Here is a 22,870-nt window from a genome sequence, read left to right on the forward strand (position 1 = left end):
CCACGTGTGTGTCGTGAACAACATTAGCGTGAGCAATGTGTGTGGGATCGGCAGTTTGCATTCAAAATAAAAGTTCCCCATTGAAACTGATGCAAACGGATTAAAAAAAATGGCAAAGATGCCACAATTGGACCAGATCATGCTAAACAAGGGTTTAATGTTGTTATTTAAATTAAACAGAAGTGAATTATGCCTCATCCGTGATGTGTTTGGCTAACTTAATGTGTTTGGCTAACTTAATGTGTTTGGCCAATTTCGCAGCTTTGCACAGGGGGCGATGAAACATGGTCTCCACAAGCTTCCATAGCCACAAAGTCAGATTCCAAAGCCATAGTCAAAATTGGCTACAAAAATATAGCTTTTTAGTCTTAGGGTTAGGCATAAGGTTTGCAGTGTGGTTAAGGTTAGGGCTATGGTTGTTAGGTTAATAAATTGTAGTAATGGGCAGGGTTTATGACTTTGTGGCTATGGAAGATAGTGACAACCATGAAACATCGGAAGCCATTCATTTTCAATGGGGGAAAGTGAAGTGGGCGGGGCGGGAGAAAACGAAGTGGGCGGGGACCATTGGGCAGTGCAAGCATGGGCGCAAGACCATCATCACGGCGGGACCTAAATTGGGGAAAGTTGAAATGAATGCAAGTACTCAACAATATTGCGGCACCATTGACCAATCGAAGCTCACTATACCTGCCAGCCCCTACTGGATTGGCTGTTGATACCTAGTAGCCATAAGCTACCTAGCATTCTTGCTAGTTTACTAGCACCCGCATGAGGGCGAAGCTAGTGTGGATTTCCCTAAAAATATGCTACAACTGGAAGTGACTTTTCGTAGCAGGTTAGGAGAGCATTTTCACTAACCTTAAGTCTAACTCCTTTCCTGACCTTAACTTAATTCTCCTAACCTGCTACCTTAATTTACCTAACCTGCTCTGTAAATGACCCTAACCAGCTACGAAAAAGACACTTCTGGTCATAGATGTATTCAAGTGGCGTTTTTTGGGGGGGGAATCTCAAGCTAGCGTAGAGGCTAAGCGAGAGGGTCGGCTCTGCCCAAAATCTGTCAGTGAGAAAATAAGTGTTAACAAGTGAGGAGTTTTTGTATCGGGGGCAATGAGTGTAGAATTTGCTCAAGGTAAAAGTGAATTGCTATGTTGAAAGGTGAGGCTTATTTGATCTAGAAGTTTCATAATGCTTAGGTTGTTATGAGTGTAGTGATATGAAACTTTGAGAAAAACTATTTTATATCGGAGTTGTGCCTGTTGTTCACACGCGTCCTCTCATTGGCTAAAATATTCCCACCTGATCGCGCCTCCTCCAGTGCGTCTTTTGCGGACCTTTTCCATTGTTAGAGCAGTCAGTCGACCATCTTGTCAATATAATAGATCATCTTTGTTATTGTCCATTTTACACTGAAGAAAAAATATAAACGCAACATGCCACAATTTCAAAGATTTTACTGAGTTACTGTTCATATAAAGAAATCAGTCAATTGAAATGAATTCATTAGGCCCTAATCCATGGATTTCACATGACTGGGAATACAGATATGCATCTGTTTATCACAGATCCCTTAAAAAAAGAAAAGGGCGTCTGTAACAGTTTAAACTTTCATCCATCCCCTCGCCCCTACCCGGACTCGAACCAGGGATCCTCTGCACACATAGACAACTGACACCCACGAAGCTGACACCTTGCAGAGCAAGGGGAACCACTTCTTCAAGGTCTCAGAGCAAGTGACTTCACCGATTGAAACGCTATTAGCACGCACCACCGCTGACTAGCTAGCCATTTCACATCAGTTACACATGGATTTAAAAAACAGACACTATCTGATGTAACCACATTTGCCTCATACAATACGACACATCTCCATCTCATAGAGTTGATCAGGCTGTCGATTGTGGTCTGTGAAATGTTGTCTCACTCCTCTTAAATGGCTGTGAAAAGTTGCTGGATATTGGTGGGAACTGGAACGTGCTGTCGTACACGTCGATCCAGAGCATCCCTAACATGCTCAATGAGTGCCATGTGAGTATGCAGGCCATTGAAGAACTGGGTCATTTTCAGCTTCCAGGAATTGTGTTCAGATCTTCAACGACATGGTGCCGTGCATTATCATGCTGAAACATGAGGTGATGGTGGCGGATGAATGGCACAACAATGGGCCTCAGTATCTCGTCACTATATCTCTGTGCATTCAAATTCCTACCAATAAAATGCTATTGTGTTCATTGTCCATAGCTTATGCCTGCCCATACCATAACCATACACACTGTCTACCATCTGCCCGGTACAGTTGAAACTTGGATTCAACCATGAAGAGCACACTTCTCCAGTGTGCCAGTGGCCACCGAAAGTGAGAATTTGCCCACTGAAGTTGGTTACGACGCTGAACTGCAGTCAGATCAAGATCTTGGTGAGGATGACGGGCAAGCAGATGAGCTTCCATGAGATGGTTTCTGACAGTTTGTGCAGAAATCCTTTGGTTGTGCAAACCCACAGTTTCAACAGCTGTCCAGGTGGCTGGTCTCAGACGATTCTGCAGATGAAGAAGCCGCATGTGGATGTCGTGGGCTAGCGTGGTTACACGTGGTCTGGGGTTGTGAGGCAGGTAGTACGTACTGCCAAATCCTCTAAAACAACTTATTGTAGAGAAATGAACAGTACATTCTCTGAGAACAGCTCTGGTGGATATTCCTGCAGTCAGCATGCCATTTGCACACTCCCTTAAAACTTGTGTAACAAAACTGCACAACGATAAACAGCTGTCTCTGATTGGGAACCAATTCAGGCCACCATAGACCTACATTTACCGAGACATAACAAAACCCCATAGATATACAAAAAACCCTAGACATAACAAAAACACACATACCACCCTTGTCACACCCTGACCAAACCAAAATAATAAAGAAAACAAAGATAACTTAGGTCAGGGCGTGACAAAATGGAGGAACTTATTCAAGAAAGATCAAGCGTAATATAATATTAAAAATAAAGCGAACTGTATGGGATATGAGTAAAAATACACCAAATAATTGTTTTATCGTCAACATAGAAATGCTACTAAAAATAATGTACAAATGACAGTCATCCAGGATTCAACAAACAATATTTTGAAAAAGGAGGCAAAGTATTTTAAGCATATGTTTTAATTTCAGTCTTTTGAAGTTAATTGAAGGATTTTATTTATTTATTAATAGTGTAACAGCTGTACAGAAAGACCTACAGAGGAGGAACTTCTAGATGCAATTAAAGCCTTCAAGTCCGGAAAAACGCCAGGGCTTGATGGCATACCAGTTGAGGTATTTCAAATATTGTTTGATGTACTCAAAGGACCATTATTATCATGTTTTAACTACTTCTATAAAAATGGTAGAATATCAGATACTCAGCAAGAAGGTCCGATTTCACTATTGCTGAAACAGGACCCAGGTGGTAACTATAAAGATCCAGTCCAACTAAAAAATTGGACGCCGCTTACACTCCAGTGTTGTGATGCCAAAATTCTAGCAAATGTCATAGTGTATAGAATTAAAAAGGTACTGTCAGATATTATTCATCCTAATCATGTCACATGGAATGACGCTGGAGAGGCGAAGCAGGTACGGGGAGTAAAACATTTAATAAATAAGGGACATGGAACGAGACAGGAACAGCGTCAGCAAACAGGTAACACAAACAAAAGACAATCAATGCAGAAGCGGGGAACAGAACTGGGGAACTGACAAATATAGGTGGAGGTAATAACAAGTGATGAGTGAGTCCAGGTGAGTCCAATATCGCTGATGCGCGTGACGAGGGAAGGCAGGTGTGCGTAATGGATGGAAGGAGTGCGTGATGCAGGGCTGGGCGAATAAGAACTGACAATCCGGCTGAGGCACGACGTGGGATGGGCACCATCCGAACCAAACGTGGCAAGGAAACCTCTCGAGCCAGCTAGGGCATGGAAGCTCGACGAGTTGGCTACGCACCCCCGGGTTCCATTGGTGGCGACCCCGAGCTGGTGTGGGGTGTGGGGGTGCTTTACTGGTGACATTGTCGGTGATGTATTTAGAATTTAGGGCACATTTAACCAGCATGGCTACCAAAGCATTCTGCAGCGATACGCCATCCTATCTGGTTTGCACTTAGTGGGACTATCATTCGTTTTTCAACAGGACAATGACCCAGCACACATCTAGGCTGTATAAGGGCTATCTGCTCAAGAAGGAGAGTGATGGTGCTGCATCAGATGACCTGGCATCCACAATAACCTGACCACAACCCAATTGAGATGGTTTGGGATGAGTTGGACCGCAGGGTGAAGGAAAAGCAGCCAACAAGTGCTCAGTTTATGTTGGAACTCCTTGAAGACTGTTGGAAAAGCATTCCAAGTGTAGCTGGTTGAGAGAATGCGAAGAGTGTGCAAAGCTATCATCAAACAAAGGGTGGCTTTTTGAAGAATGTAAAATATAAAATATGTTTTGATTTGTTTAAAACTGTTTTGCTTACTATATGATTCCATATGTATGATTTCATAATTTTGATGTCTTCTCTATTATTCTACAATGTAGAAACTAGTAAAATTAAAGAAAAACCCTTGAATGAGTAGGTGTGTCCAAACTCTTGACTGGTATTGTATATATGAGGGATACAACCATCCCATCTCTGCAGATTTTGCTGCGAACATACAGAATCAATAGATAACTTGTTTTGGTACTGCCTTGTCACGCCCTGACCTTAGAGATCCTTTTTAATGTCTCTATTTTGGGGGCGTGAGTTGGGGTGGGCATTCTATGTTTTTGTGTGCTATGTTTTCTATTTCTGTGTTTTTGGCCAGGTGTGGTTCTCAATCAGAGGCAGCTGTCTATCGTTGTCTCTGATTGAGAACCATACTTAGGTAACCTAATCCCACCTGTGTCTTGTGGGTAGTTATTTTCTGTTTAGTGTTTTCTGCACCTTACAGGACTGTTTAAAAAAATATATATATATATATATATATTCACATTATTTTGTATTTCAGTGTTGAGTTAATAAAAATCATGAACACATACCACCCTGCACCTTGGTCCTCACCTTCTTCCACCAACAGCCGATACATGCCTACAGTGTATGTAGCTTGTTTTTGTTCACAGGTTCAGGAATGGCTGAAGAATTTTCAAGTATTTACTCGAAGCTAACTCTGCAAATTGCACTTCTGGGAGATTTGAAATATCATAGTCAATCGCTCAATAATAAAATAATACTCTTAGCAATTTTTTAACATTTACAATCTGTAGAAACTAAGACAATAGAAAAGATAACTAATGTAAAATATACTGTCAAATGTATATAGTATGTATGTATAAACTGAAAGTAGAAGCCTAAGTATTTTTGTCCATTAGTTTACTCTAATTACTGGAGGGGTGGTAGGGTTAGGGGAAAATAATATAGAAGGAACATATACAGTATATACCGCAACAAACATGAGGGATTGGAAATTGTGCAAACAATTACATTGGTGGCTTCTATCAATCTATCAGCAATATTAAAGCTGATCTACCCCCTTTAAATTACTATGGAATATTCATAATTTGATTTTATATTAAAAGCAATTTAAATAGGGTAAAAAAAACACTTAAAAAAAAGAGATTTTTCTGCATATAATTACCAACATTTGGTAGGAAATTTGTTAGTAAATTTGTCTATAATTAGATACATGCAGCTTCTCTTCTGTCATTCCTTGATGCTCTAGAATACTAAATATAGCCTTGCTCACCAGAATAATGTAATAAATTGATACAATGAATGCATCATCAACAATATAGTTGACATCAATACATTTTGGGATCAGGGAGATTTTCAAATGACATCCGTTTGTTGACCAGTTTTAAGGAAATAAAAAACTGTGAAAGCTATCCCAACATGTTTCTGATAGTATTTTTTTTTTTTGGGGGGGGGGGGGGGGGCAATTTGTAAGAAATGCTACGAATTCAATCTGAATTTGAATTTCTTGTGCTTAAGATCCTGGACTGCATCTTTAATATTATAATAGGCTTCAGTTACTATTCCAACTATCAGGGATAAGCAATCAGGGATGTGTGGTCCCCCAGCCACTAGGGGCCCCCCAACCCAGACATTTGTTTTTACTGTTGAGAGTTAGAATAGAATAGAAGAATACAGGTGCAAGTTTGACATCTGGTTGTGCATCAGCAGTTTTTCTCTTTGTTTTGTCAGTCACTGACTACATTTTTAGATTGGTAAGTTAGGCTAGCCAGTTATCTAGAACGGCAGGAAATTAGCTTTAAAACTGCTAAAATGTCTCTCCACCCCATGGCAAAATTGGTAGAATTGCATGAAATTATCTTTAAAATTGCCAAAATGGCTCTCTCCCACATGGTAAAATTAGTAGAATTGTATGAAATTGTGCTATAAAATTGCTAGATTCTCTCTCCACCCATGGCAAAATGTTCAGAATAGCAGGAAATGAACTTTACAACATACATTTATCTCTCCGTCGCCAAGAGGGGGGGCCCTCAACCAAATCTCACTTAGGGCCCCCAAAAGGCTGGCAGCTTTTACTGTTCCCCATTTTATGCAAAACTGAGACTGCAAAGTCTGCGTGAAAAAACAACAGTAAATGGGATAAGATGTTGACATGCCACAGTATCCAGTCTAAGATCAGCATCTTATTTGAGTTTCTCAAAACTGGGATAGGAGCTTATTCGGGTTATTGTAAACGGGATATGATGATTATGCGTCAACTTAAAAACAGAATACATGAGTATCCCGATTAATAGCGGAATATTGGTGTGCATGTAAATGCGGTGAAGGATTTATTATAGGTGATTTATTCCATCTAGGTCTACTTTGGTTTTCTTCATCGGTAGGCCTATGCTACAACTGTCTTTGAGTGAGAGAAAAAAAACACTTAGCAAAACACTACTCTCTGTCACTGGTTGCGACATTGTAGGCTATTTCTCGCAGTTTCTGTCTCTCTATTTCTTATAGAGAGCTGAGAGCTCAACATTGAATATCTTCAGTGGAACGCTTCAGTTAGTACTTCAGATGGAAGGATTGGGCTACACTGCATAGGGTCAAGTTGCACTACAGCTGAGCTACCTACACTCAGTCTTTCTCTTTTTTCTCCCACACATTTCTCACATAGTTCTGTGCTGCTGCGCTCTGCTCCTTCCTGACTGGAATCTCTCCAGAACCAGATGGTTAGATAATTATTGGACTGGAATGCATGTTAAAGTTAAAGTCCTCTCATGCCAAGTGAGTTGGGAGGATATACGAGAGCTCCAATTGAATTTCTATTTGTCAATTTGATTTAATTCAATAAATGGTATCTAATGTTATCTCCAGAGTGTTATCCTGAGGTTGAAGCCCTATGAAAGTGTAATAGTATACTGGATGCCATTTAAATATGCTAGTCACCTCTAACTCCAAAAAGCCTGTCAGACCTTTACAAATTACAGTCACGCTAACATTCAAGGTTCATCACCTTTTAACAGCCAACAGTCAAATGCAATCCATCAAGCAAATGTATTTATAAAGTGCTTTTTACATCAGCAGTTGTCACAAAGTGCTTATACATTAACCCAGCTTAAAACCCCAAAGAGCAAGCAATGCAGATGTAGAAGCATGGTGGCTTGGAAAACCCCCCTAGAAAGTCAGGTACCTAGGAAGAAACCTAGAGAGGAAAGGGTCTGAGGAGTGGCCGGGTCTGTGCCGGGTGCCAATCTGAGATAGCCTACCAATTAATTTAATAAAATGCTCTGAACATCTTTTGCATCTGAGTAATTAATGGTGACCCGTTAGTCAACATATGCAATTTAATCAGAATGGGCAAAAGTCAATCCCATTTTTTTTATAGACATTTACTATTAGAATCTATTGATCATATGTGCGGCAAACCACTACAAATATTTGAATCAGTTTTGTTTCTGAAATTGGGTTTTAATTAATTAATGCCCACCTTCTAAAGTAGACAAACTTGTTTTGAAAGAAATGTATAAAAAGTTGCTACAACTACTGTGATTATTACTACTGTGATTATTATTATTTGACCATTATGAACCAGAAAAAAAGGAGCAAGTGAGATGTCTCACTTCCTCTTCCGTCTCTGGTAGTCCACCGTGGATTTATCACGTGCACATAGTTATCCATCCAGCAGGTGTGTGGGATTAGAATGTAGGTCTACTTGTTTTTTATGTTTACATTATGTGATATCATGTCCATAGTGGTATTCTACAAAGCAAGCTAGATCTACTCAGGCTTTTATAAAGCTAGCTAGCTTCACATTCCAGGCATCTTCCGTACGGCAATGGTGGATATTGCTCGTCTGTCTGCGGCTCTAGCAGGCTTGTAACTGCATGTGCATGTCGCATATGGCTAGTTGAACGCTAAGTTCTTCATTGAGACAATGCTGAAACATCAACCCATGTGCGAGTCAGTGCCACATTTTAATTTGTACCGTAATCAAAATGAAAGAAAGGTTATTTTGCAAATTCAGCAGGCTGGTGTGAAATAGGCTTTTAGAAGTGCCATCTTTATTTGAGTTTGTCTGGGGTGTCATTCACTCCAAAAGTGAGGGGGGGGGGGGGGCACAAAGTGTGTGAGGATGGCTGGGGGGTTGGATAATTTTGCACGGGTGGTTCTTTTTTTAAAGAAACTAAATATGCTTCTCTGCATTGCTGCTAAAAACAGTGTAAAAGATTGAAAGGAATGTGAGTCTTATTCAGTACATCTGGTTATTGCTTGCTTTTCTAGTCTACCAACCTTGCCACAGGCATGCCAGCTAAAATAGTTTGACAATGTAGCTACTCTAACTTGATTGATAGGCTGAAATGGCTAACTTCATAAAATGTCTAGGTGGCTAGAAGTATTACAGAGAGACATCAACCAAAAATATGCTGAATATTTATTAAATATTTTTAACAGAATAAATCTGAGGGGGCACGTGCCCCTGTGCCCCCAATGGGGATGACGCCTCTGCAATTGTTAATGCAGTCTTTGATGTGCTTTGACCACTTTTTGCCACTCCTTTCACTCTTGTTGCGTCGTGGCCATAATACATAGAATCCATAGAAGGGGTTTGGAACCCCTAACCCTGGCAATTTGACTGAAGAATGGCTGCCAGTCTTGACTTGATTGCAAACTGCAATTGATGGATTAGGCCTATGTGTCTATGGTTGGTTGCGGCAGTCAGTTTGCCTTTTGCAAATTTCAAAATACAATCAAATTAAAAATGTACAGTTTGGAAAGCAAATGCTGACATTACTAAATGTGTAATGTGATAGGTATTTTAAAGGGATACTTCAGGATTTTGGCAATGAAGCCCTTTATGTACTTCCCCAGAGTCAGATGAACTTGTGGATACCATTTTTATGTCTCTGCACAATGTCATTGTGCAATGATTGGAAGTCTATGGTAACTGCTAGCATGCTAGTTGATACCACAGACTTCCAGTCATTGTGCTATAACTTTCTTCATACTGGATGCAGAGACATAAGAATGGTATCCATGAGTTCATCTGACTCTGGGGAAGTAGATAAAGGATTTGATTGCCAATATCCTGAAGTATCCCTTTGACATAAAACACACAAAAAACATTTGATGAATGAAATATTGAATCAGTAGTCTTCCTCAAATAAAGGTGATGATGACACAATCCTTGTGAGAGGTTGGGTATCTGATTTCATTGGTCCTCAACTTCCCAGCTAGCAATTCTAGGGAGAGAGAACGTTTTTGTAATCTTACCCGTAATGTTCCTCTAATGTTTGAGTGTCCAGTTTTCCGTTAGTTAGGGGAACATTCTATCTATGTTAGTGAGAACCTTTTTTAGCATGGTTTGGTGTTAAAGTTAGAACATTCCCTTAATGTCAAACAGAACTTATATAGAACCTGTTTACAATGTTCTCAGAAAAAAGAATGTTAATGTACTAGACGCATTTAATGGGACCTTGCAAGAACATTAATGTGTCCAGTTTTCTGAGGGTTAGGAGAATATTCCATCAATGTCCCACCAAACATACAGTACATAGTTAAATCGAGTACAGGCTTAACTGAATGACAACAAAGACAGAATGCAACATGGAATTTAATTGAATAGTTTGGGGTAGGCCTCGTCTCAGAGGAATGCTCCTCAGAGCCAGATGCTGATGACATGTTGCACTCTGCTGGGCAGCTGGCATCGAAACACTCCCCCGCTGGGAGAACAGGGATCTGAAGATGGTCCTTTAGTTGGTGGTGGTGGGGAGGTGGAAGGTTGGTGGTGGTTGGGAGGTGGAAGGTCATTTGAAGACTGTTGCTGCAAAACAGCAAGTGAGAGACAGAAGGGATGAGTTGGCATATAAATACTCCCTTAGACAGGGGTGTAAAGTACTTCATTAAAAATACTTGAAAGTACTACTTAAGTAGTTTTTGTCAGTATCTGTACTTTACTATTTTGTGACAACATACTTTAACTTCACTACATTCCTAAAGAAAATTATACTTTTTACTCCATAACTTTTCCCTGACACCCAAAAGTTACATTTTGTATGCTTAGTAGGACAAGAAAACAGCCAAAATCACACACTTATTAAGAGAACATCCCTGGTCATCCCTACTGCCTGATCTGATGGACTCACTAAACACATGCTTTGTTAGTAAATTATGTCTGAGTGTTGGAGCGCGCACATGGCTATCCATAAAAGAGGAGAGACTCTTACCAACACGTACATGTTGGTTGTTTTGCTCTAGGACTCACACAGGCTCACACAGATTCGTCTGAAAGTCCCCTGGTATCAGTATGAAAATAAATGGTAGTACACTATATATTGAGACTGTTTAGTGCCAGAAATAAGCAGTACAAATACATGTAAAAAAATATATATATATATTTCCTGATCTTTCTTATCGCTCTCAGATATAGGACAGACACTTTATGTACAATTGTCCACTGTCAATTTGCAATGTCTTACAATGGGCATTTACCATCCTGAATTGGACATGCTCTAATATACTGCAGAAATGCCCAATTGACTGACTCGTTGAACTCAGGATGGACGAATAGTGATAGTGGTTCCTCTCCATCGCTTGGTGGTGCAATGAGAGTAATGGAAAAACATCCAAAATGACCAGGGGTATCCCCAATTGGCAGGACCCGGGTGGGGGGTGCGCCCTACCCGGCCATGGACCCCTAGCACCCCCCTGAAGTCATTTAGAGCCATATTAAAAATCGCTCCTGGTAACCCGTTCAATTACCAGGTGCACAGCTGTCCATTTGCAATGTATTACAATGGGCATTTACCATCATGAATTGGACATGCTCTAATGCCAAATTGACTGGCTCGTTGGATTCGAGATGGCCGAGCAGTGATTGTGGTTCCGCTCCATTGCTCGTTGGTGCAATGAGATGCAATGTCACGTTGGTGCAATGTCCTGCTCGTTGGTGTTGATTTCAGCCTGTCCATTTGGTGATGGTAAATCCCTCATTAAATACATTGGAAATGTACACTGTCCAAATGTACCATGCCAATATATTATACTGCCATCAAGTTAGCCATCAGTCAATGAGATATCATAATGACACCAAATTTATAAACTCAGCAAAGAAAACATCCCTTTTTCAGGACCCTGTCTTTCAAAGTTAATTTGTAAAAATCCAAATAACTTCACAGATCTTCATTGTAAAAGGTTTAAACACTGTTTCCCATGGTTGTTCAATGAACCATAAACAATTAATGAACACGCACCTGTGGAACGGTCATTAAGACACTAACAGCTTACAGACGGTAGGCAATTAAGGTCACAGTTATGAAAACTTAGGACACTAAAGAGGCCTTTCTACTGACTCTGAAAAACACCAAAAGAAAGATGCCCAGGGTCCCTGCTCATCTGTGTAAACGTGCCTAAGGCATGCTGCAAGGAGGCATGAGGACTGCAGGTGTGGCCAGGGCAATAAATTGCAATGTCCGTACTGTGAGACACCTAAGACAGCGCTACAGGGAGATGGGACGGACAGCTGATCGTCCTCGCATTGACAGACCACGTGTAACAACACCTGCACAGGATCGGTACATCTGAACATCACACCTGCGGGACAGGTACAGGATGGCAACAACAACTGCACGAGTTACACCAGGAACACATAATCTCTTCATCATTGCTCAGACTATCCGCAATAGGCTGTGAGAGGCTGGACTGAGGGCTTGTAGGCCTGTTGTAAGGCAGGTCCTCACCAGACATCACCGGTAACAACGTCGCCTATGGGCACAAACCCACCCAACCCATCGCTGGACCAAAAAGTGCTCTTCACTGATGAGTCGCGGTTTTGTCTCACCAGGGGTGATGGTCGGATTCGCGTTTATCGTTGAAGGAATGAGCGTTACACCGTTACACCGAGGCCTGTACTCTGGAGTGGGATCGATTTAGAGGTGGAGGGTCCGTTGTGGTCTGGGGCGGTGTGTCACAGCATCATCGGACTGAGCTTGTTGTCATTGCATGCAATCTCAATGCTGTGCATTACATGGAAGACGCCCTCATGTGGTGCCCTTCCTGCAGGCTCACCCTGACATGACCCTCCAGCATGACAAAGCCACCAGCCATACTGCTCGTTCTGTGCGTGATTTCCTGCAAGACAGGAATGTCAGTGTTCTGCCATGGCCAGCGAAGAGCCCGGATCTCAATCCCATTGAACACATCTGGGATTGGAGGGTGCCGGCTAGTGCCATTCCCCCCAGAAATTTTCGGGAACTTGCAGGTGCCTTGGTGGAAGATTGGGTTAACATCTCACAGCATGAACTGGCAAATCTGGTGCAATCCATGAGGAGGAAATGCACTGCAGTACTTAATGCAGCTGGTGGCCACACCAGATACTGACTGTTACTTTTGTTCGGGGACACATTATTCCATTTCTGTTAGTCACATGTCTGTGGAATTTGTTCAGTTTATGTCTCAGTTGTTGAATCTTGTTATGTTCATACAAATATTTACACATGTTAAGTTTGCTGAAAATAAATGCAGTTGATAGTGAGAGGATGTTTCTTTTTTTTGATGAGTTGACGTACAGACACCAAACCCACTTTGTCCAACTCGTTAGAAGCCAATTATCACATATTTCAGAGCCGGCCCAAAATTCACAGCGCCTTCTGTCAAAACCATTCAAAAAAACGTAAAACACGTAGTTATGTTCTAGCTGCGGGTCCAGTTCTGACATTATGTCTAGGCCTAGCTGAGTCGACCCCGAATCCCGGCTTGATAGGTAATTCGGTGACCAAGCAGCGACCTTAATTAGTGCTGAAAATTAACTTTTTCCGGGCATTGCTACGGGGTCCCTGGAAGAGCTATCAGACAAGAACTTTAGACAAGAACTTTCGCGGCGTATAAAATGAATTGAAGTTATTGCAAATGGACGAGGCTGTTTCTTGGCCTGAGAACCGTCTAGAGCAACATTCTTTTTTTAAATTGATTTATTTTATTTGAATTTTACCCCCTTTTTCTCCCCAATTTCGTAGTATCCAATTATTAGTAGTTACTATCTTGTCTCATCACTACAACTCCCGTACGGGCTCGGGAGAGACGAAGGTCGAAAGTCATGCGTCCTCCGAAACACAACCCAACCAAGCCGCACTGCTTCTTAACACAGCGCGCATCCAACCCGGAAGCCAGCCGCACCAATGTGTCTGAGGAAACACTGTGCACCTGGCGACCTTGTTTAGCGCGCACTGCGCCCGGCCCGCCACAGGAGTCACTGGTGTGCGCGATGAGACAAGGATATCCCTACCGGCCAAACCCTCCCTAACCCTGATGACGCTAGGCCAATTGTGTGTTGCCCCACAGACCTCCCAGTTGTGGCTGGCTGCGACAGAGCCTGGGCACGAACCCAGAGTCTCTGGTGGCACAGCTAGCGCTGCGATGCAGTGTCCTAGACCACTGCGCCACCTGGGAGGCGCGGTCTGACGTTTCTTTGATGGTTCGAACGCAGGTAACTATTGCAGGCTCTGTGCGTCTGTAAGCCCTCACAGAAAATCACAGAAATCACATAAAGCTCCGAAACCCGCCTTAACGGATTCGCCTTAACCATCATCAAATGGACGCTGTACAATTTCACCTAAATTACGATAGATAAATGGCTGGTTCTATTTTTCCTTACACCGTAGGTTTATGTACTTTGACGTGAAGTGGTCGAATTAGCTCTGTATTACAAATGTCGACCTTTAATCACAGAAAATGGGCATTAACTCAAAGAGCGTTGAGGCCTCGATGCCATCTTGTTTCTGGGCTAAAAATACATTTGGCCAAACCTGTGCTCACCCAGTTTCGTCTTCCAAGTCTTTTCCGTTTACGAGAAACGGCCATGTCCATTTGGTGATGTTTTGTCCATTTGCCATAAGCAGCCAGTCACAATTTGATTGAATTATCTGGTAAAAAATGTCCCAAAATTTAACATTTTATAATGCGGAAACCAAATGTCTAAGAGACTTTATTCAATGACTTCCCGGAAGACCGGGCCTTGGGGGACAAACTGAGGCAGTCGGCCTAATTTAATAACACATGCGTACGTCTAGTAAGGAATCGTACATTTCCAACATGGAGATCCTCATCGATCATACAGGAAATGCCAAAGAGTGCCCTTTAGTATGTAATGCCCAGATTGTACAAAAATGCAAATACATTTTCTGAAGCTCTAAGGGGTCTGAAAATTCATAATCAAATAGCAAAATGATCCTCGATATGACATTCTTAAAATAATTCCATATAGCTTAGTTTTTTCTGGAACACAAATGTTTTTTGAAACATTCCTATAAAATGCGTCTAGAACATTAATATCTTATGTTCTGAGAACAAGGCATCCATGTTTTGTGTATGTTTGGCTGGGACGTTGATGGACTATTCTCCTAACCCACAGAAAACTGGACATGAATGATGGACATGAATGTTCTTGCAAAGTTCTCATTTAACATGTCTCGAACATTAAAACCTCATAAGGATTAGCCCCTTTTTAAAAAACATTCGCCTAAAATGACATTCCCAAATCTAACTGCCTGTAGCTCAGGCCCTGAAGCAAGGATAGGCCCTGTGAAAGGAAACACTTTGAAGTTTATGGAAATGTGAAAGGAATGTAGTAGATTATAACACAATAGATCTGGTAAAAGATAATAAAAAATAAAAAAAAACGTTATTTTGTATTTTTTTGTACCATCATCTTTGAAATGCAAGAGAAAGGCCATAAAGTATTATTCCAGCCCAGGTGCCATTTAGATGTTGGCCACTAGATAGCGTCAAGGTGTGTGCAAAGTTTAAGACTGATCCAATGAAGCATTGTATTGCTGTTCAAAATGTTGTATCAAGACTAACCAAATGTGCCTAATTTGTTTATTAATAACTTTTCATGTTCAAAATTGTGCACTCTCCTCAAACAATAGCATGGTATTATTTCAGTGTAATAGCTACTGTAAATTGGACAGTGCAGTTAGATTAACAAGAATGTAAGCTTCGTTCAGGGGCAGAACCTTGTCAGCTTGGAGATTCAATCTCGCAAGCTTTCGGTTACTAGTCCAATGCTCTAACCACTAGGCTACCCACTGCCCCAAAAGTTATGGGAACATTTGTTGTTAGCTGGGTTGTGGAGTTAGTCCTGAGTTAACCTGCCCCAGAGCAGGTTAGTTCTGAACGATTCATTGCCATAGAAATGTATCTAGCTAAAAGGTGAGACACTTTCGTGGAGTTGAACTCATTTAACCTTGCTGACTTAAACCTGATTCGTAGTATAGGGCTCAGATGTTTTGAAATGTGTTATGTATTGGGACTTGTTATTGAAACTACTGTAATAAAATTCTAATGAACACATTTCAAATGTCACTTTTGTCAGACGGACTTTTATACTGAATTCCAAAGAAGCGGAAGTAGACGACTTTTATTCTGACAAAAATGTGCAACGAACACTGCAAATTGGTGTAACGTTAGCTAGGTGGACATTGTATTTAGCTAACTAACCCTACCTGTAGATATTTTTCTAGTGTTATATCAACAAGTTCGTTGGGAAATCAGTTGATTTTTTTCAACGAACATAACTTTGTCTATTTGCAAGTAAGTGGCCTAGCTATCTTCTCAAGATGATTGACGTTTAGACTACCATTTAACGTTAGCATTTAGCTAACGTTCACTAGATAGCTAATGAAATTGCATTTGTTGTTGATTTAGCTACTGTAGCTAGCAGCAAATGAATTTAGTTGATAAATCACTAACGTTAGTGCTACTTTTTGTTGGAAAACTGAAGCTATGAAGAGATATTTAGTAGAGTAGTCAGGGTAGCTAACAGTACTGACAGACTAACTAGCTAACGTTAGCTGATGTGTTTGCTCGAGCTAACTTTACAATCATATTTTGACTGACTAACGTTAGCAAACGTTACCATAATCTTTGGTGTAACGTTAACTGCCTCGTCCTCCGCGAAACACACCCCAACTATCTAGCTAGTCGCGCATACGCCGGTTATGTCCCTCTCACCAGTTAGCTAACTGACGTTCCCTTAACTTGAACCACTGAACCTAGCTGGCTAATTAGCTATCTTCGCTTGCCAACTGTCATAATGTTTGTGCTTGATGACGCTTTCACCTAGCTTGGTCTCGCAACTAGCAATTACATTTCGATTGTTACTTTTAAGGTGACAGCTAACTTTTTAAAAGTCAAAATTGTTCATTTAAATGACAAAGATACTTTCACCTGACCTTACAGGGCAGGATGATACTAACAACCTCCGAAATAGATACTCCCGAGGATGAGCATTTCCATTGGTGACAATGAGCATAATCAGGAACGCATTCTTTCACACTGACTGAGTGATGTTCTTTTTTTTTAGTAGCTACAGAGATCCTTATCAGTCTACTACAGGGAGACTACCATGTTATTGTTTACTTACTGGGATTGGGCAGAATTACACCGGTTCACTTCAAAGAATTGTGACGTTTGTTGAATGCCGAAGCACTAAAAATAATGGTGAGGAGGAGCTTTGCAGACTCTTTGTGTCCGGAAGTTATTTAGCCATTCATTGTACACCTTTTGCGTTCTGTAGAGTTGCTATTTTCTAGCTTGTGACGTTCTTGGATTACCCATTATATGAATAAAGTCTGATTTAATAAATAAATATGATAGTCAGTTTATAAAACGTTAAAGGTACCAGACTGTGTTCTGTCTGTTGGAAAAAAAATCACTACATATCCCATTGAGCCAAGCAGGGAGTGGCTGCCAGTTGTCACAGTTCCAAGACCAGTCAGAAACGTCCAGTTAACCCTTGGGGGCTCCCGAGTGGTGCAGTGGTCTAAGGCACTGCATCTCAGTGCTTGAGGCATCATTTGAGTCCAGGCTGCAACACAACTGGCTGTGATTGGGAGTCCCAAAGGGCGGCGCAGAATTGGCCCAACCATCGTTAGGGTTTGGCCGGGGTAGGTCGTCATTGTAAATAAGATTTTGTTTTTAACTGACGTGCCTAGTTAAATAAAGGTTAAATAAATCCAATGACGCCGGTGGATCTCAAAATTGAACATAGATCTGCGTTAAGTAGAAATGATATCCTTTGCCAGTGTTGTCTGATGGTTTGAACCAGTCATGACTATTCTACAAAATATATATAATGTATGTTTCTTTCCAACGGATTTCTTAGTGAAATTATTGTATAACTAGCAAAGGAGTTTTGAAGTTGAGGGTCTAGTATTTATGAAGTTGGTCAATGGTGATAACTGGAATAGTTTAGCAAGGGAAAACTGGGAAAAACAAGCTTGGGACAGCATTTAGCTGGACGCACATGCACACTAGGTTAATTCAGGAGACCGATTGTTGTTTTTTTAGCCCCTAATATCAGGAGCTGGCAACGAAAGTTTGATGAAACAATTCAGAGACTGAAACAATAGGCTACATCAGATGATATCTATTTAAAGAGAGCCAATCGATTTACAGTCCCAAAATCATTTTTAACTGTTAATGCTAAAGGAAAGATTTAAACATTGTTTGACTGAACCCTGAATCCAGAAAATGAATGGTGAAGTCTCTTCCGGACACGGTAGACGACTCCTCCTCACCACTCTATAGCATCCGGTTAGGCCCTCCTCTTTTGCACCCCTCTCCTGTCTCCCCTTGCGAGGACATATATAGATAAGTTAAGAGGAGTGAGAGAGAGAAGCTTTCACTCCTTGTTTTATACAATTGTTTTTGGTGATAAATAAGACAAGTCAATATGGCTGGAATGCGCAGGCGGCATTCTGTGGCCGTCCCGGCGATGGGCCTGGGTATTGGCCGGGGCAGCTTGGTGAGTCTATCTGATATTCTGCCTAAGACTAGGCTTGTCTTTAGGCTATAGCTACATTTATTTGATTGAACAAACAGCAATAGTCAGCTATTTTTGCCTATGACTAGTAATAGGCTATCTATATTTGATTTGATTTACATTTCCATTTTTTTTTGTTATTGTGCCACCTTTTGAGAACAGAACTGTATCAAGAGGAGTTTTCTTGTTGATACTGCTGGCAAAGAAATGAAGATAAAATAATGGTTTTACTCACAGTGCAGGCGATACAGCAAGGTCCTGTAGATGATGATGTTGGTGATGATGATCTAACATGTTGTGGCTCCATGATCTGTTCACCTCTTCATTTGAAGAAGTCATTGTTAGGATGGGTGGTCTATTCCAGTTTTGAAGGGTATTTCCTGGTGGTTCATTTTTATTCCAATGTTATTACCAATGGCATACATGGGAGCTCAGTTTCTCCTTCTTCTCTTGTTTCTAACACCATTCCTGCCATGATTGGATCCTGGCTAGTCCTCCCAGTTGTCTGCCCTTCGGACGATATCCAGAAGGCTAGCTACCGTGAATCTGGTCTCCTCTCACATGGCATTGCCTCGCCGAAGACCGAAATATGTTTCAAGATCCTCCACTGCCCCCATTTGACCATTTTTATGAATGAGTTCCTCTGTGTCTAGACAGTGAGTGGTGCTCTCTGTGTGTCTGCTGGCTGTAATGGTTACAGGGTGCTGAACCATATGACTGGGTGTGTGACTGTGTCCTCAGGCTGTCTGTGTCCTAGCAGTCAGCTGTCTGTGGCCTAGCTATCGACGAGTCAGCTGGTTGACATTCAGACAAAGGGAACTAGGCCTAATGATATGTCATCAACAATATGTTTTTTGAATCTAGTTCTTGTTGTGGAATAGGCTTTTTATCATATATTTTCCCTCTCAGCTTCTTCCTAGCTGTCTATATGGCCTAGCTAGTAGACAGAAGTCAGCTGTCTGATATTCACAGGGAACTATGCCTAATGGGGTAGCCTGACGACTCACAACAAAACTATATATATATTTTTTTTAACTAGGCAAGTCAGTTAAGAACACATTCTTGTTTACAATGACGTCCTACACCGGCCAAACCCAGACGATGCTGGACCAATTGTGTGCCGTCCTATGGGACTCCCAATCACGGCTGGTTGTGATGAAGTCTGGATTCGAACCAGGGTGTCTGTAGTGATGCCTCTAGCACTGAGATGCAGTGCCTTAGACCGCTGTGCCACTCAGGAGCCCACTTCTTCATTTGAGTCTGAGACTGCCAACATTAAAGTTGTTTCTGGTGACGTGAGGCATTGTGCAAAACAAAGTCATCAGCGATTGGATTGGCTCTAACCAATCAGAGTTTTAAAGCCAATGATACATTTACAAACTGCTGCTTTACCCACGTGTTCTGACCCAACTCATCAGTTTCTGGACCAATCAGATGGGCCCAAATGTGTTCACATTCGGTGAAGGGTCGGGGAGGTACTCTGATCCAGACTCCTTGCAGAGAAGAAACTAATGTCCTTGGGCGTGGTGCAGTGTTGGCGCAGCGAGTCTGGGTAGCCAGGCAATTAATGGGGCATTGAGTTGATGGCATATCCATTCCCCCTCAACAACTATTATTCACTTAAATGACACATTTCATGGTTTAAAGTCTTAATGATAACAAAATCAAAGTGTTCTTACTGACCACTTACAGTGGCTCAGTGTACAACAACAGTCCTTGTTCTCTGTCCCTCCAGGAACCATTAGTGGACTCTGCTCCACCCTCTAATGACCCGCTGTGTCCCCCTCTTTCTCCTCCATCCCCAGCTCTTCAGCAGCCCCCTCCTGAGCAAGATGAGTGCAGACGGGGGCGGCAAGCCTGCCAAGGTGGGCTCGGTGGTGGAGGTTATCGGTAAGGGTCAGCGTGGCACGGTGGCTTACGTGGGCGCCACGCTCTTCGCCACTGGTAAGTGGGTGGGCGTGATCCTGGACGAGCCCAAGGGCAAGAACGACGGCACGGTCCAGGGGAAGAGATACTTTCAGTGTGATGAGAACTGTGGTATCTTCGTGCGCCAGTCCCAGGTAAGCTAAGTTTACACGTCACACAATATAGACACTTCATACAGTGCATTCAGGAAAGTATTCAGTCCCCTAAACTTTTTCCACATTTTGTTAGGTTACAGCCTTATTCTAAAATGTATTTAAATTGTTTGTCCTCATCAATCTACACACAATACCCAATAATGACAAAGCGAAAAATAGTTTTTTAGAACTGTCATCAAATTTATTAAAAATTCAAAACAGAAATCCCTTATTTATATAAGTATTCAGACCCTTTGCTATGAGACTCGAAATTGAGCTCAGGTGCATCCTGTTTCCATTGGTCATCCTTGATATGTTTCTACAACTTGGAGTCCAGCTGTAGTACATTCAATTGATTGGACATTGAGGTACACACCTGTCTATATGGTCCCACCCTTGACAGTGCAGGAAACCTGGCACCACCCCTACGTGAAACATGGTGGTGGCAGCATCATGCTGTGGGTATGTTTTTTAGCGGCAGGGACTAGGAGACTAGTCAGAGATCCAGTACAGATGAAAACCTTCTCCAGAGCGATCAGGACCTCAGACTGGGGCAAAGGTTCACAGCCAAGACAATGTAGGAGTTGCATCGGGACAAGTCTCTAAATGTCCTTGAGTGACCCAGCCAGAGCCTGGACTTGAACCCGATCAAACATCTCTGGAAAGACCTGAAAATAGCTGTGTTGCGACGCTCCCCATCCAACCTGACAGAGCTTCTGCAGAGAAGACTGGGAGAAACTGCCCAAATACAGGTGTGCCAAGCTTGTAGCGTCATACCCAAGAAGACATGTGGCTGTAATTGCTGCCAAAGGTGTTTCATCAAAGTACTGAGTAAAGTTTGTATACTTATGTAAATGTGATATTTCCGTTTTTTAAATATTTTTGTTTACTGTTTTTGCTTGGTCATTATGGGGTATTGTTTGTAGATAGAGGGGGGGGGGGTTATTTTATCCATTTTAGAATAAGGTTGTAAAGTAACAAAATGTGGAAAAAATCAAATTTTATTTGTCATATTTGTCACAGGTGTAGACCTTACAGTGAAATGCTTACGTACAAGCCCTTAACCAACGATGCTTTAAGAAGTTAAGAAAAAAAAAATAGAAAAAGTAACAAATAATTAGCAGGGTTCTGAATACTTTCCGAATGCACTGTATGCACTCCAATGCAGATGCACGCACTCACGCATAAGGGGAAGAGAAGATATTTGATGATGAGACATTCATTTTAGTGGGCATAAACTACTTACATTGGAACAATAGTATTCACAAACACACACTCTGTGGTGGACTGACGTATTGAGCATCTCTCTCCCTCTTTATCTTTGTCAGATCCAGCTAGTGGAAGATGGATCCAGTGCCACCTCTCCAGACACCCCAGAGGCGGCCACTGCCAAGTTCCTGCCCAAGCAGAAAGGTGAGCTGGATAACAAAGCTTTTATACTGTCATTTAGGCCTCCTACAGGGTCTGGACCCATGCTCATACAGCGTCTCAGAGCAGGAGTGTGATCTAGGATCAGTTTTGCCTTTTCAAATGATTATTAGTAAGATTACATGGACAGAGGGGACCTGATCCTAGATCAGCACTCGTACATAGACTGTGAATACTGACCCTGGTGCTCCTCGTATGCTCCACTCATAAGACTACACTGTAAAACTTTACATTGATGATACCAAAAAATATTTATAAGTAGTTTATAAACTACAATGAGTTTGAGATAAATCTTTTTTTTTCCCCCAGACATTCCTGAGACTCCGAAATCAGTCAAACAGGTGCAGTAACAATACAGACAATATATGGGTTGTTTTAGAATGATTTGTGCCCTTGTGCTGATTTATACCCCGTCCCTCTCTTCTTCCCCTCCCTCCCATTTCTCCTTTTTCAAGTGATTGTCTTCCCTTTCCCCTACTTCTCTCTCTCCCTCTCCTTTCCCCCCGAATACCGTTACAGATGCCCATTCCCAAGAAGGTATAGATATTTAAACTGTGCTCATCTGCCTTGCCATGGTGCTTGCTTGTCACGTTTTCTTTTCCAACACTTTTTTAATTTAGAATTTGTCTATTCTGGGTTATATTTTTGCTCAACAGTAATATATTTTCTGTAGTTTGTCTTTCGGCAGTTTATACCTCAACTGTTTTACATGGACATTTTGTGTGCTCATTTTTTTCCCCTTTGATTTCTTGAGACATTTGGGAGCATGATTTCACATTTTTGGGCTGTTACGCACATATTTTAGATTGTATTTTTTGGTTAACCTTTCTGAGACAAGTGTATGCTTGCTTGCATTGTGATGCGCCGTGTTTGTGCCTGCACATCACTTGGGTTTTGAATTTGAACTAATTTGATATACTTTTAAAAATCAACTTCACCCACTAATCTATTACAGTATGTCTTCAGATTTTGAACACAGTAGTTATGGTCAGTACATACTTGCATAAAGACTTACGTGGTTAATCCAGTAACACACAGTAGTAATCCTGCCTGTAGAGTGATATCTGTGTGTGTAGACTAATCTTAACCCTGTGTATTTCTGATC

At 41.5% G+C, this 22,870-nt stretch overlaps 1 protein-coding gene across 8 annotated transcripts in view; it reads left to right on the forward strand.

Moving 5' to 3' along the window:
• The first annotated feature begins 15,866 nt into the window (after positions 1 to 15,866).
• Positions 15,867 to 22,870, forward strand: part of LOC139378841 (dynactin subunit 1-like) — a 28,207-nt gene continuing 21,203 nt past the window's right edge. For 2 of the 8 annotated variants that reach the window (XM_071121383.1, XM_071121385.1), the window contains exons 1-4: positions 18,120 to 18,259; positions 20,083 to 20,337; positions 21,666 to 21,750; positions 22,075 to 22,106. In XM_071121383.1, coding sequence (XP_070977484.1) covers positions 18,188 to 18,259; positions 20,083 to 20,337; positions 21,666 to 21,750; positions 22,075 to 22,106 — 444 coding nt within the window. In that variant the 5' untranslated portion in view covers positions 18,120 to 18,187. Of the gene's footprint in view, positions 16,045 to 18,119; positions 18,260 to 20,082; positions 20,338 to 21,665; positions 21,751 to 22,074; positions 22,107 to 22,284; positions 22,303 to 22,870 lie in introns of those variants that run through there. The other 6 variants (XM_071121386.1, XM_071121388.1, XM_071121382.1 and 3 more) reach the window with 6 other exon arrangements.

Source organism: Oncorhynchus clarkii, chromosome 21 (assembly GCF_045791955.1).
Source record: "Oncorhynchus clarkii lewisi isolate Uvic-CL-2024 chromosome 21, UVic_Ocla_1.0, whole genome shotgun sequence".
Taxonomy (NCBI): Eukaryota; Metazoa; Chordata; class Actinopteri; order Salmoniformes; family Salmonidae; genus Oncorhynchus; species Oncorhynchus clarkii.